Consider the following 14,455-nt stretch of genomic DNA (forward strand, 5'->3'; position numbering starts at 1 on the left):
CGGCTGTTCCGTGTTTGTGTTCTCGTCTTGAGTCGCAGTCTGGGTAGTCGGCGGCTCGAGGGAGGGGGGGCGTGTTTTAACTTTGTGACCTTTCTCCCCACTACCGCTCCTGACCCCCACACCCCCACCCCCCCACCTACAGTTCTCATGAGAACGGCTTCATGGAAGACCTAGATAAAACCTGGGTGAGATACCAGGAGTGTGACTCAAGGAGCAATGCCCCGGCCACACTCACCTTTGAGAATATGGCAGGTATGGTCCCTCTGGTTTAAAGAAACCGTTTTAAAAGTGATTGGACAAAAACTGCAGTGGTAAGGTACTGTAGCCCTTTTTTGTCCAATACCTTTCAAATTCAATGTTTTCGTGTGTTTCGCTGTGGACATGTGCTCTTATGGCACCGACCGTGCACCTTTCATTCTCACATTGTGCGGTTTGCAGCCATGCAGCCGAGGTGGAAGCAGTTCGTTTTGTTTTTATTTTGGGGGGCGACTACTGACCATGACCTGCAAAACCACGTGGTCTTGTTCAGTAGGAGCAGAAGGGTTACAGACCAGTGCCTCATATTCTACTGTTCTGCCATTTGTGTGTGTTTGTGTGTGTGTGTGTGTGTGTGTGTGTGTGTGTGTGTGTGCGTGTGCGTGTGCGTGTGCGCGCGTGCGCGTGTGTGTGCTGCCCTCTCATCCCCCAACAGGTGTCTTCATGCTGGTGGCTGGAGGCATTGCAGCAGGAATCTTCCTCATCTTTATTGAGATCGCTTACAAGCGCCATAAAGACGCCCGCAGGAAGCAGATGCAGCTGGCCTTTGCGGCCGTCAATGTTTGGAGGAAAAACCTGCAGGTATGGATGATCTCCTCCACTGTCACACTCAGGGTGGAGGGGGGACAGCTGGGTAGGGGGACTCATCAACTACCCCCAGCCCCCCCTCCCCTTCATCTTTTGGTGGAAGAGTTCCATCTTTCGACCCCTCTGCTGCCTTTATACTGTATATAGAGAGATATTTCTTTATTTGCAGTTTGAAATAATGGTTAGTCCATCAGAGCTATGAGAAACGGTGACGGTGATCTCTGATGCCTTCACTGAAGCGCATCGCCCAGCGACTGCGGTATAGGTCCTGGTAAAGTGCCCCGAGGCCAACCATGCCCATCTCTTGTGTGTACCCGCAGGACAGTAAGGATGCCTCTGGAAGTCAAGCAGTTGGTGGGACTCCGTCGTTAGTATGTAACAAATTAGCAGAGTCATCTTCACCTCAAGTCACCTTTCACTTAAGAGTACTGATTAGAGTACTAATTAGATAATTAGCTTAAGTGGCCCTTATGTAAGGATATCTGAATTCTTAAAACAATTTATAACAATGATAATAATGTTGCATTCCCCATCCATGGCATGAACTGGTAGTTCTATGCTGCTGCTCTGGCGCTTATAATGTTTCATATTTAGGTCAGATGATGAGGCCAAGAGGCATGGCCTAACACACTGCTGTAATTGCGATACAGCAATGATTATTTAATTTTCAATGCACTTTGAAAGTGTCATATCTCTATTGACTTACTTGACTCCAGGCAGCCATACTAACAGCAGCTGGGAACTAACACCACAAATAGCATAATGACTAAAAATCAATGCCCTGTCAGGGATGACACATCATCGCTGTACAGCAGAACACGGCATTGGTACAGTATTAGAACTTTGCTCATAACCTGTGTGGTGTCCATGTGGCAGACACTAAACGCTTTGTTTGTGCAACTCAATGTCCGCTCAAGCAGATAGCAATTTAAGCTGCAATAGAGTCATGATGTCCTGAGTCCAGTCGCTGAAGAACATGATTTGCCCTCGCCCTCACCTTCAATAGGCTCTGTGCCTAACTGTAGTTCCCTTGTAATGAATGTGGCATAAACAGTCAGTTTCACAGCTCATTAGAGCTCATAGCTCTCATAGCTTCATTCGATTGGTTTAGCAGCAGATTGAAACCTGAAACGCATATGAAGGGGTTGTGTGTTTCCGGTTCAAATCTGCTGCTGAGCCAATCAAATGAAACTATTGGAAACTGACTAATTATTATCCACCCTGAGTGTAATCTCTCAAGACAGATTCAGAGCTCCGCAGCGGAATCTGTCGGGAGCTCCTGTTACAACGTGTGTAGTTAGGAATGTTAGGATACAGAATGTAAACAAAGACACGTGGACCGGAAGCGGAGGGCTGAGGGCGGACCTAACGGCCAACATCCTGTTATCCACATTCTATTGGGAGGTCCCCCCAGAGTCAAATTCAAAGGATAGAAAAACAGCAGAGGGCGCTGTTTTTTCCTTTTTTTTGCCGATGGGTTCCCAGATTGCCCTGAGTGTGACAGTGGAGGAGATCATCCATATCTGCGTTTTTTCCTCCACAGGAAATGTTTATGCCACCTTCTGGGAAAGGGAACTACAATTATGCATGCGGGGTCTGTTGACCACATTCACAAGGCGGCCATTTTGCTTTTACGTCATGCTTGGGGGAGGGGGGGTCTCACCCCCCGAGCATGACGTAACAGCAAAATGGCCGCCGTGTGAATAATCACTTCCACTGTATCCGTGATATCCTAATGTAACACCCCTCCACCACCCTCCACAACTCCCACAATCACCCCCCTCCCCCCCTCCCCAGTCTTCCTTGTTTCACCCTGCCCCATGGCACGCCTTCAGCATTAGTGCGGCATGTTGGGCGCAAGGGTCCCACTCCCAGACACTGTGAGTCTGTGATGTGGCCTTGGTGGTCTGTCCGTTACATGCTGTCCCTTTGAGAGCCTTGACAAAAGGGTCACTGGTTTTGGCCCTGTTGTTGAATAGCGACAGCAGGGCCAGAGAAAGGTACAGTATAAGATCACAGTCTCGGGTGCCTGTCAGCAAATCAATGTCCTTCTGAAAGTGTCATGCCATCGACCTTACTACTATATGTAACTGTTGTGTGTGCCCTCATATGAATGTACATTGTCTATAGGCACATACGGCAGGCAAATGCATGCAGTAGGGAGGGCTCACTGAGAAAGGAGAGGGGACACTCGAAACTATACATGTAATTTGCAGCTGTTCATCCAGATCCATGTCAGCCTTGTTGGTAATGTTGCCTTTTCATGCTTAGATTATACTCTGTCGTACATCTGTGACACGGGCTGAAAATAGCCAATCTGCAAGTCGCGAGCTTGTACATCGGCTATTTTCGGTGCGCTACGCTGTCATGCTGTACGACAAAGGATAAATCCGGCGGCAGGCACCAATGAGCAAATATGGCTCATGGATATGCATCTTGCACATTGGCTCTCACAGCCAGCCAGGCCCTGGAGCTAGAGTACAGAGGCTCCACAATGTTCACTTCACTCAGCCTGCAACGGTATGACCGCTGTAATGGGCTCTCGTGCAAACGGTCTGCATGAGCCACGCAGCGCACCGAATTAATTCAACATTATTTAGATTATAGTTCCTGCTGTTGAGGAAATAAATGCAACTGCTCATGGAGAAAAAAGCCTCGTATTGAATAGGATAACAGTGTCCTCCTCCTTCCTCAGTAGAGTAGATACTCCACTCCAGTGTTTAGTTGTTGGTGTCGATCTGACTGCTTGTACGTGTATTTGTATTATGTATGTATGTTTGTACTGTATGTATATATGTGTTTAAACTGTTGGGTATTATGCAAAGCACTACTGTATGCTGTATTTTGCACATATGTACCTCTCAGCATAGGGAGGTAACTCCAGAGGATGTGCACTTCTGAATAACCAAAGTCCCCTCATGGGGTAACTGTCTCTGTGCTATTGGCTCTAGCTGCTTTTAATGTCCTTAAAGTCTTACTTTAGGAAGATCATTGTTTGCCATTTCGACTCATCTCTGGCTTTCCCAATGCTCTTCAAAGATGTAGGGTTAAAAGCATGGCTGGCATAACATGCTTAAGATGCTCTTTCAGTATAACAGTATGGTGATGTAGTGGACGATGAACCCATTTTTGTTTCTCTGAAATGATTTCCCCAATGTACCTTTAAAAGCTGAAGATTATCTATCTATCTATCTATCTATCTATCTATCTATCTATCTATCTATCTATCTATCGATCTATCTACTGTGTCTATCGATCGATCGATCGATCGATCGATGGGAAGACTAGAGTTTCTTGTTTTCATAAGGATAAGCTTTCGTGACACAGCACGCGTCACATGCAGAGGCGCAGGTGGAAATGGGCTTTTGTCGTCCATAGAATCCCTATTGTCCCACCGTTTTCTTTTTCTTCTTTACTATTTATTTGTTCTCCTCAGTGTAGTCATTGTCTACTCCTCATGTTGTGTACTGTGATCTCTCTCTGTCACTACCAACCCCTTCCTACAACCACCTGTCTCCTCTGATAGACCTGAGAGTCAACAGCCACTTCTTTTCACCCTGATAGTGACGAGTTTCACCAGTGCAGAATGATGTTCACGCTTTCTCACCCAGATCCCCTTCCTGCAGAACAGGCACCCTGACTAACCATTAACCAATAGGATTCTCTTATGCAGTGACAAAGAACACAGTCCCCTGCTAGATTCCCGGGCCTCTGTGGTGTGGGGCAAGTGTTTTACCATGTACTGTGCACCACCCAGATGCCCAGATTCGAATTGTCTTTTTTTTACCTGAACTAACACCTGCCAAGGAATGTGCTGGCCCAGTAATCGCCTACTCAAGTTGAGAAGAATACCTGCGCGGGCGAATGGCCCAAGCCGAACATTAATCCAGAGTTTGATTCCTGTGCTGTTGATGAGTTAAACCTACCCTAAAGCTTAGGGAATAGAATGCTCACGAGGTTCGATATAGGATCCATTAATCAAGTTAATTATAGGCTATCCCCAAAGGAGAGAATTATTGTTTTGAGGTTCTAATCTAACAAGCCTTTCCGTCCTGGTATAGTGTAGCCACGTATAATATTCACCCAAAAGAAAATGTCTCCACTACATCACAGAGCAGCTATGCCAGCTTTATTCAGAAGTGCACAAGTCCAAATATGAACGAATTTAAAGCAACGACGTGAGAGGCGGAGAACCAAATCAATTGAGTGACGATGAACATGATGGCGGTGTGTAGCGGTGGTGCATTACAACGGCGGCTCACGTCTGTTTCCAATGGGAGACGAGCAGCTGCTGTATGCTGTTGCGTGTCCCACGCCACTCTTCGTCTGGTGGTCCAGCATGCCTTGCATGGCCCGGGACTGTGCACACACACACACACACACATAGCACCTCATCAGGGCTCCGAGTGGCCAGATTTGAGCTCTCTCTAGTAGGAAATGGAGCATTTGGGGGGCTCATGGACAGACAAGCCAACAAAAAAAGGGAACACCGATGTCAGTCACATGGGCATTGATTTTTTTTTACATTGAACAGAGTACTGACTGAATACAGTATGATGGTTTACTAACTTGTGAGATGTCATCTTCCAACAGGAAACCCCATTTTCATGTATTTATTGATTAATTTGTTGAACCGGTTTTAAAAGGGAGTAATTAATACCCCAATGACCATTACTCCTCTGCCAGCCCTCATCTATCCTCCACGCCAGCCCCTCACCTCCTGATGCCGAGCCATCGAGAGGCTGAGAGAACTTGTGTGATTAGCATGGTCATCATGGGTGGATTCAAGTAACACCACTTAACCAATACTTAAATGTTTTGGATCGTTGCAGATCTACAAGCTCACAATGCGTCGTGATGCATTGTTATCTTGTAAATCCGAGCTTGTGGGGCCTATAATGATATGCCCAAAATCGGGATGCCAGGGTTAACCACTTAAACCCCCAGTTTGTGTGTTATTTGATCTAGAGCGAAAACGGAAAAAGCTCTACTATAGAGCCCTGAGGGACTCCGCTCAACCATGTATAGGGTTTAAGTGGTTAAAGTGGTCAGAAGAAACTGGTCATGTGACCTGATGCACTGTGGGGCCAGTGCTGGCCTGGATTGATTTGTCATGCTATTTGTTTTGTGTTGCGTATTCTATGTTATCAGAAATCTTATCTAATCTCCCATACACTCTACCCCTTTGGCATGTTGAAATTCACACCACACTGCCCCTGCCTCCCTCCTCTCAAATGTCATCCCATCACGGATCTCCCAGTTGCATCTCACTCGACATGCATAGCATACAATGCTGTCTGTCCTCTTTTAGAAATAGCCCGCTTTTGGAACCGCCATCTTTGCAGATAGCCTCGCTTTAACACGGTGAACCTGCACATCAATCTTACACCATCGTCCCCCTCCATCTCTTGTTAAAGGCAGCTTTAGTGCAGCTGTCAAGGCTTCACAACCCTTTTGTATCGTTTTTCTACGCTCCATCCCATTCCCCTGAGTGTGGGGTGAATTTCCATTATACCATGATGTGGTATAATGAATTTCAATGGCTTTAATAATGACTTGTTTTGATGTTACCTCCTTGATCTGCATACTTGCCTCTTGGAAGCTTCTCTACCCTTTTTCATAACTGCCTGGCTTGGATGTGGTGTTTGCTTTGCTAGTTTTGCTATGCTATATTCGCACTTTCTTAGTTGGCTTTCGCCTAAGGATCTTTTTAAAGTATAACGATCTAACAGCAAGTGGATGGATATTTATTTATTTATTTTTCTTTTCTCCCCTCTATGCAGCCCTCTTCCTCTCTAGAGACTCAGGATGTAAGAATACCTTAATATGAGCTTTTTGCACACAAACACCCAGTTATTGTGCTGTGCTGTAGATACAGAACTGAGAGTAGCTGTGGGGCACTCAGTCGGTATGAGGGAGGGAGGGCATTAATTAAAAATGTCATCTTGTAAGGCTACGGTTTAACTGAAAGAAAAATCGATATTATATTATGTTTTTTTGACAGGAATATGCAATATTTTCCCCCAGAGCTTTTGACCAGGGTTGGAAACGTATGCACAGAAGTTGAGTCTAGTGAATTTGACTTTTGTAATGTCTTTGTTTTTGGCACATTGACTGTTTCTGTTGATGCTTTTTTCCTCCTGTGAGAGCTGTTGTGTGCTGGGGTAAAGGGGATGCAGTTGTATGCTTGCAGTGTGTGCAGGCGAGAGTGAGTGTGTTAAGTAGGATATTGTGGATGGTTAAATCAGTGTAGTGCAGGTATCACCCACTGACATCCTTTACTGGTCATCACTCCAACCATTCCAATGCATTTCTATAGAGGTCTGGGGGGTGTTTGGATGTGCCAATGCATTGCTGGGGGTATCTCCATCTTGTACAGTCCTAGCATGATAAAAACATATTGCACAAAAGTGCAGATAACTGACTTGCCTAAACGGAGCCTTCATGACAGATGTACCCAACTACATTATCCACTATCACATCTAGCAGGCTTTATCGCTTTCTTTTCTCCCCATTTGAACTTCTTACACGTAAAAAAAACAAAACAATGTAGTCATTCTAATGGAAACCTCCCTCAAAGTCATTGGGTTGGCGGGTGGTGGTACAGGAGGTGGAGGTGGTGGTGGTTATCATAGTGGGGAAGAGAGAGAATGGAAAACAAGGTTATCACCCCAGCTGCAGGACCATGAATAATTCTTCTACATATATTTATTTTAGGATAGAAAAAGTGGTAGAGCAGAACCCGACCCCAAAAAGAAAGCCTCTTTTAGGTCCATCAGTACCAACCTGGCTTCCAGCATCAAGAGACGTAGGTCCTCCAAAGACACGGTAAGAAGACGAAGAAGCGACATCTTCCCTTATTTACTCTTCCCCTCCTCTCTGCTTCTTCCTTCCCTCTGTCTCTTCGTTCACTTTTCTCTCTCCTTATCTTCTTTGAACCTCTGTCCTCTCTTGCCTACATACACATCCCCATCTCCGACTTGCGAGAGAGAGACTCAACCATCTCCGCTCCACCCATTCCACATGGCTCTGCAGCCTCGGCCACTTGTCTGTCAGTTCACCATCGATCAGCCATCCCAGTCAGCATCTGTAGGCCAGTGCCCTCTACAGGCCAGGGGACTTCAGTGCAGGAGGGCAAGACCAGGCCAGGCGCTGGACTCAATAATTCATACTTACAGTAGACCTATAAATCAGCCATTGCAGGCTGTGGGCAGAGCCAGGGCCAGCTTTTGGGGTTGACTGGATTCTTAGGGGGCATGGTGTCAGAGGAGGGGGGCCACACAGTAAGCGGTCTGCCAGTGGTGTTTATGTTGGGCTGTTATTCCGTGCGCCTGGTTTGAACGTGGATGTTCTTGGCGGTTGTGTCCCTTAGATGTTGTGATATCTATGTGTGTGGGTGGGTGTGTGCGTGCGTTTGTGCGTGTGTGTGTGTGTGTGTACACACACACATGCGTATGTGTGTGCGTTTGTGTATATTTGTGTTTTTGTGTCCTGTCATTTTGATTGCTCGATACTTTATATCCATCTTTTCTTATTGCTTTAATCCTGCACTTCCTCTTGTGTTGTTTGGTTCTTCTTGTTGGTTCGCTTTTGGTTGGAAAGCATGCGCCAGTGTTTTTGTCATTTTCAGACGTGTTGCCGACGGTAGTCTCGTCCTTTCGATAACAAACTAATATGAGTGTGTTTTACCAACATGTCTATTTCAGGATTGTGCTCATGGATCTCGATTATAGGTTTCCTTTTGCTTTCACCATGTTTTGTTCTTTGTCCACTACAAATGTATTTATTTTCCAATGTCTTTGTTCTTGTCCAACTGTGCATGCCTCTTTAAGGGTCTGTTCTAAGGTGGTGAAGACAATTTGATTATTAGAATTTGTCTGTTTTGTTTGTGTGTGTATATGTGTGTTTTGTCTTGTTTTTTTTTTTTCCGTTTTGGTCTTTTAAACTACTTTGAAGCCTCAACCTCTTACTGTGTTGACACAGTTAAATCCTGAGTTCATTTAAATGAACAACCAGGATTTGTACTGTGTAGTTAAATCTATTTGATCTCAGATGTGTTTCCATAATCTGTTTGCTACAGCACAGTAATAGTGTGAGGTGTTCTCATTCTTTCACAGTCCAGTAGAAAAGGCCCACTCATTGCTGTTGCGGGCGGTTGTTTTCCACAAGGATGGAGCATTTTGACAAACCAGTGACCCGCAATTGTTTGTGCCCCAGCTGCTCAGCCAGACGTAGCTGGCTGGTGACCAAATCTGACCATGGTCAGATTGAACATGGTCAGATTCACACCAAACAACAGTAAATTATAATAGCTACAGTACAATCTCTGGAGCTGGAATAGACATTGTATTATGTTCTTTTATTTTTTGAGGTACATAATATTTGGATATGTTCCTTTTTTAATATGTTTTTTTTTCTCTCTCTCTTTCTCTTGAGTTAACTTGTCTTTTATATGGATGTTATTTAATTTATTTATAATTTTGTTGTACATTGAACTAAATCATCTTTGCTCTCCCCTGGAGGGGAATCATTAGAATGGGTCGAGGTTGAAGCCAAGAAGATTTGGGATCACCGTTATTACTTTGTCTGTATGAGGTTCTGGATTGTGTTGTGGAAGTTTTAGTCTTATGGCCTTCTGTGTGAAACAAAATGGCTAAAATAGATTACAAAAAACGCACAAAAAAAAAAACAAGCTGCGATATAGGATTTAGTGTAACCAAAAAAAAGATGCTCTAATGGAATCAATTTACCATCCTCAGTCTTTGACCATTATTTTTGATTTTATATAAGTGTTCTTCTTTTATATTAATGGATATCAATGGAGTGTCAGTGTCCCTCACCCACATGCCCACACTGCCCCTCTCTCCCTCTAAAAGCATGTCAATTATTGTAACTGTCATAGATACGTACATTAGACCTAGTCGTGGTACAACTAGAAACAGTCAGTCAAACTGCATTTTGTAGCCGTAGATGCCATGTAACTACACAGTAATTACGCCGTAATTACACAGTAGTTACATGTTTTATGTTTATGCATTTGTAACTCCCAAAGAGTGTACATGTAACCGAATGGTTGCATTTGTACTCTCTCAAGAGTTGAATTAGCACTCTCTGGATTTTTACTGTGTAGTATTTCCGAACAAATGTTATAGCGATTAACCACTTAAACCCTGGCATCCGTATTGTAGGGAAAGCTTTTGCAGAAAATAGCCGATCGACAAGCTCACAACGCGTTGCAACGCGTTGTGAGCTTTGTCGATCGGCTATTTTCAGCTAAATATAGGGTTTAAGTGGTTAAGTAAGATGTAAGTAACCTCTTAACTGTATACTGTTAGCTGTGGTGTTGATAGAGAAGTGTCTCTCTTTCGCTGGTCCACCGGACCCCCGGTAGGGCTCCGCTGTTAGTGGCCTCACTCACAGCAGGCCCTCAAGGTACAACATATGAGGACACCCGAATAGGGGCCTTATAAGCCATACGATGATGCAACTCCTGGGTCCAGAGAAATAAGGAGCAATCTGCTCTGTTTATTATAGGAAAAACTATTTTTTTTAAAGGCACTACATTGAATGAATATCGAATACTGGTATTATTTGGATGTTGCCCCGTCAGTGAGCATGTTAGTTGCATCACAGCAGCTTATGAATCTCATATGCTTGAATGCAATGGCTGCATCAGCTTAAAACGAGAGGCACTTGAAAAAAAGTCTTTCTGCCACTGTAGATCTTGCTTATTTGAAACGTTGAGGAAAATTGTAATGGATATCAGTGAAGTAATACTTCACTGTTCTGGTTATTTTACATTCCCCTAGTGTTTGAACACGTACGTAATTACAATATTCACGTCTAATGTGGCACCTCGGACACGTTTAATGTAATATCAAATCCCTTTTTTAAAAAACTTCTGTATTTTGTGACCTACATTTTTTCCAACATGTCACTGAGAGTCCTAATCCAGGTGGAGTAAGTTGGATTACGACTGACATGTTGGAAATCTTTCCGATGTTTTCACGGACATAATACAGAGTATGATTGATGTTGAAGATGTGATCAAATCAGATGAAAATTTAACACAAACAAAACTTATTGCAAGATCTGTTCACAGTCATATTTACTGTACAGTGGTTGAGGAGTGAGTTATCCTTTGCGTGAATGACCACAGCGGGAAAACCTCAGCATTGTACAAAATATGGCTTTCTGCTATCACACCCAAGGCAGACTACATAGTCAAAAGATTTTTGGCTTACACGAAAGCAAAATCACAGTTGCCATAGCAACATGGAACTGGGATTTTTTTTCCCTTTCTCCCTTAAGCCTGATGTATACTTCGTCACACGACAGCATCGCTCACTAAGAATAACCGATGTTCAACAATCAGTTGTTTTCAGTGAACAACGTGTACATCAGGCTTTACTCAGCACTGTCTGTACACAGTTGATGCATACTTCATGCACTCTGCTTTAAGGAGAGAAGCATAGTGATTTAGGGACTGGGTGTAAGAGTCCAAGCACAGAGGCGTCATTTTTCGAAAAAGAAACTACATTAGACTGTGGCAAACAAAGTGACCACTTAAGCCCTGTTTTTAAAAGATAGCAGATTTACAAGCTCACAGAACGTCACAATGTGATGCGTTGTGAGCTTGTAGATCTGCTATTTTTGAAAATAACATTTTAAAAAATATATTTTTTGAAAATGTTCACCCATAATGACATGCCCAGCAAGTTGAACGTAGTTAATGAATGTATGGATGCAGACGAGAAAACGCGTGTCACATGTCACCAGATGGTGGGTGTGGATTGAGATGCACTCAGCACTGAATCAGTGCTGAATGTATTAATCTATAAAATTGTATTAATCTGCAACAAAACCTTTAAGAGGTGAAGAAAACATGCTTAAAATAACTGAATTTAAGGTTAAATGCGAACGTTAGGGGGTGGCCGCCATCACCTGGGACCCCAAATGACGCCCCTGTCCAAGCACACAGCACTTTGAACCAGTCCACAGTGTGAAACTCATCTTTCAACTTCAACCCCATCAGTAACTACAATTCTGCATGAACACAAATGAGTTCGGTTAAATGAGCTGCCCTCTAGCCATGGTTGGAAACGATTGCCCAGTCGTGTTTATGAGGTTTTAAATGCAGCCTGTGGCCTGGTTTAAATGTGCTGTGATCTACGTATAAGTCAGTGGTATTCAATTTTGTGCCAAGGGGGTTCTGGGTCTGAGACTGAGTCCAAGTCGGTTTTCAACCCTGCAGTACAGCTGGTGATTTCACTAATTAGTTACGCCTCCTCTGGTTGAAGGTATGCTAATTAATTAAATCACCGGATGGAAGGGTGGAAGGGTGAAGAGAAAAAAGAATCAACCTCCACGGCACATGACTAAATGCCACTGTTCCAGACTCACGGGATCTTACATCTACTCCACTTTAGAAACAAGCTAACCCACCTCAAGCAGAGCTGCCTTTGCTTCACTAAAATCGGTTCCAATTGTATAAAAAGAAAAGAAAAGGCGCATGTAAAGTCATTATTTACAGTAGGCCTAGCCTGCCTGAGGAGGGTTAAAGAACCTGTCTGCTTCAGAGATTTCCACAGAAATGAAGCACAGGCGTTCTTGCCATTTTATTTTATTTTATTTTGAATGAAAACAAATTCTTACAATCCAATTGAAAAAAGGAAAATAAAATAAAAATAAATAATCATCGCCTGTCGTTCGGGGGTGATTTGCCAGACAGTGACACAGCATTTTGTTTCTCCCCCTTCCTCCTCCCCCTCTTCTCTCTGCAGCAGTACCCACCCACTGACATCACGGGCCAACTCAACTTGTCCGACCCGTCTGTCAGCACAGTGGTGTGAGAGGGAGCGATAAGAGGGATTTGCTCCCAGAGAGAGAAAGGAGAGAGAGAGACAGACAGAGAAGAAGTCGACGGAGACGAAAAGAAGATAGAGGGACGGAGAGGAGAGAGATGAGAGTCTTCTCCCTGTTCCCTGTCATGTACTGTGCAATGGAGCTCATCGTTACTGAAGCTTCGCTGATGAGGTCTTTCACCGCCATTTGGGCGGAGCTTCGAGGACACTATGATGTCTCTGGAGAAAGTGGATAAAGACACTGACCTTTGCACCTTTAAGTGTCGGAATTAATCTGACGTTAGATGTTTCTATAGTCCTGAGCATGCATAGAACACAAATCACACAACGGTTTCTTTCTTGTATATTCTTGAGGGGGAAACTTATTTAATCTATTTATTTATTTTTTGCTCTTATTTAGTGTTATTTACTTACAAATGGCATCTGGTTTTAATTAGATCTACATGATCAGTCTACTTTAGATAGACAAACAGTTTAGTTGGGGTGGTTTTGGTGGTAGTGCTGTTTTCAACATATCATTTCCTTTTTGGGACTATATGCTATACCATGGTATTATGTGTTATTTCTGAATCACATCATATACAGTTATTCAACATGTACTGTAAGCTTAGCTATATATCAAGTATTTTTATTTAAGTTTAAGAAGCACCTGTGTTTTGGATTACATTAATTTAAACATTTTAGATTATACTTTTTAAATGAGGCAATTGTTAATAGCGGTAGTTTTACTCAAATAATGAGAACACAAGTTTTACCAACAGATGGAAGAGTTTTATCCGTTATTTTGACATGGTGATACTGCAAATGCTCCATGAAATTCATTATAGTTACTTTGAATGCTAGTGTTTTTAACGCAGTCCGGTATTGAAAGTATAATGAATCCCTTTAAGATTTAGTTTTATTTATTATCTGTCAGACGCATTTTCTTCCTGTCCAGTGAGAATTACCTTCAAGCTTAAAGATCAACGTTAAATGTACTTAATGTCAACATAATGATAATTATCCCCATTTACACGTTGTCTGTACAGGAATGTGCAACAAAAACTAATGCCAATTGTTGTGCGAGATAACAATAGGTCTGTATATGAGGCTTCCATCAGTAATATGCAGCCAGCTAAAGGCAGTATTTTTTAATGTAAAATCACAAGTAGATACTCTTGTCTCCTTGTCATAAGCCATACAGTATGTTTGGGAACACCCCCTCTCTCTCCCTCTCTCCTTCCACAGTCTTTCTCATGTCCAGTTTCAGCGGGGTGCATCAAAGGGCCAGGTTTTTCCAACTAACCAACACTTGATCCTTCATGTAAAACATCTTCCCTGTGCAGCACACTGTCTGATGTACTGTGCCATTTGGGATCTTTTACATGAAGGAATCCAAGTGAGCTGATAACTTGCAGCCCATTGGTGTTGTGAGTTTGTGTACACGTCTTGGTTAGGTGCAAAAACAGGCCATTTCCCAATATCTGGAAGTGAGAAACTTCTGTCTGATTGAAAGACTATCATATCCTCTCCGGTATATGGCACTGCACAGCACTTTATGCTGAGGGGTTTCCCAAACAGTAAAAAGATGAATAAAGCTCGCACATCCAAAGTAAAGTGCCAGGTGCTGGGCAAACATAAATACTGAAAAATGACAGAGTCTGCACACTAGATCAAGCTCCAAAGGTGTTGTTTATTTCAGTTACCAGCTCTTCCTCAAGTCGAAGGAATACTAGGCAAAGACACACCTACATACTGTAGCCTACCTG

At 43.3% G+C, this 14,455-nt stretch overlaps 2 protein-coding genes across 6 annotated transcripts in view; one reads left to right on the forward strand and one right to left on the reverse strand.

Moving 5' to 3' along the window:
- LOC311037442 (glutamate receptor ionotropic, NMDA 1) overlaps window positions 1-12,855 on the forward strand; it is a gene marked incomplete at both ends in the record, with an annotated part of 35,303 nt that extends 22,448 nt beyond the window's left edge. For 2 of the 5 annotated variants that reach the window (XM_084046612.1, XM_084046613.1), the window contains 3 exons: window positions 143-252; window positions 692-837; window positions 12,627-12,855. In XM_084046612.1, coding sequence (XP_083902738.1) covers window positions 143-252; window positions 692-837; window positions 12,627-12,695 — 325 coding nt within the window. Of the gene's footprint in view, window positions 1-142; window positions 253-691; window positions 838-6,626; window positions 6,654-7,560; window positions 7,672-12,626 lie in introns of all 5 variants that reach the window. The other 3 variants (XM_084046611.1, XM_084046609.1, XM_084046610.1) reach the window with 3 other exon arrangements.
- Window positions 1-14,455, reverse strand: part of LOC311037031 (replication protein A 32 kDa subunit-like) — a 469,874-nt gene that overhangs the window by 243,627 nt on the left and 211,792 nt on the right. The window lies entirely within an intron of this gene.

Source organism: Gymnoscopelus microlampas (genome assembly GCF_963454915.1).
Source record: "Gymnoscopelus microlampas genome assembly, chromosome: 21".
NCBI classification, from domain to species: domain Eukaryota; kingdom Metazoa; phylum Chordata; class Actinopteri; order Myctophiformes; family Myctophidae; genus Gymnoscopelus; species Gymnoscopelus microlampas.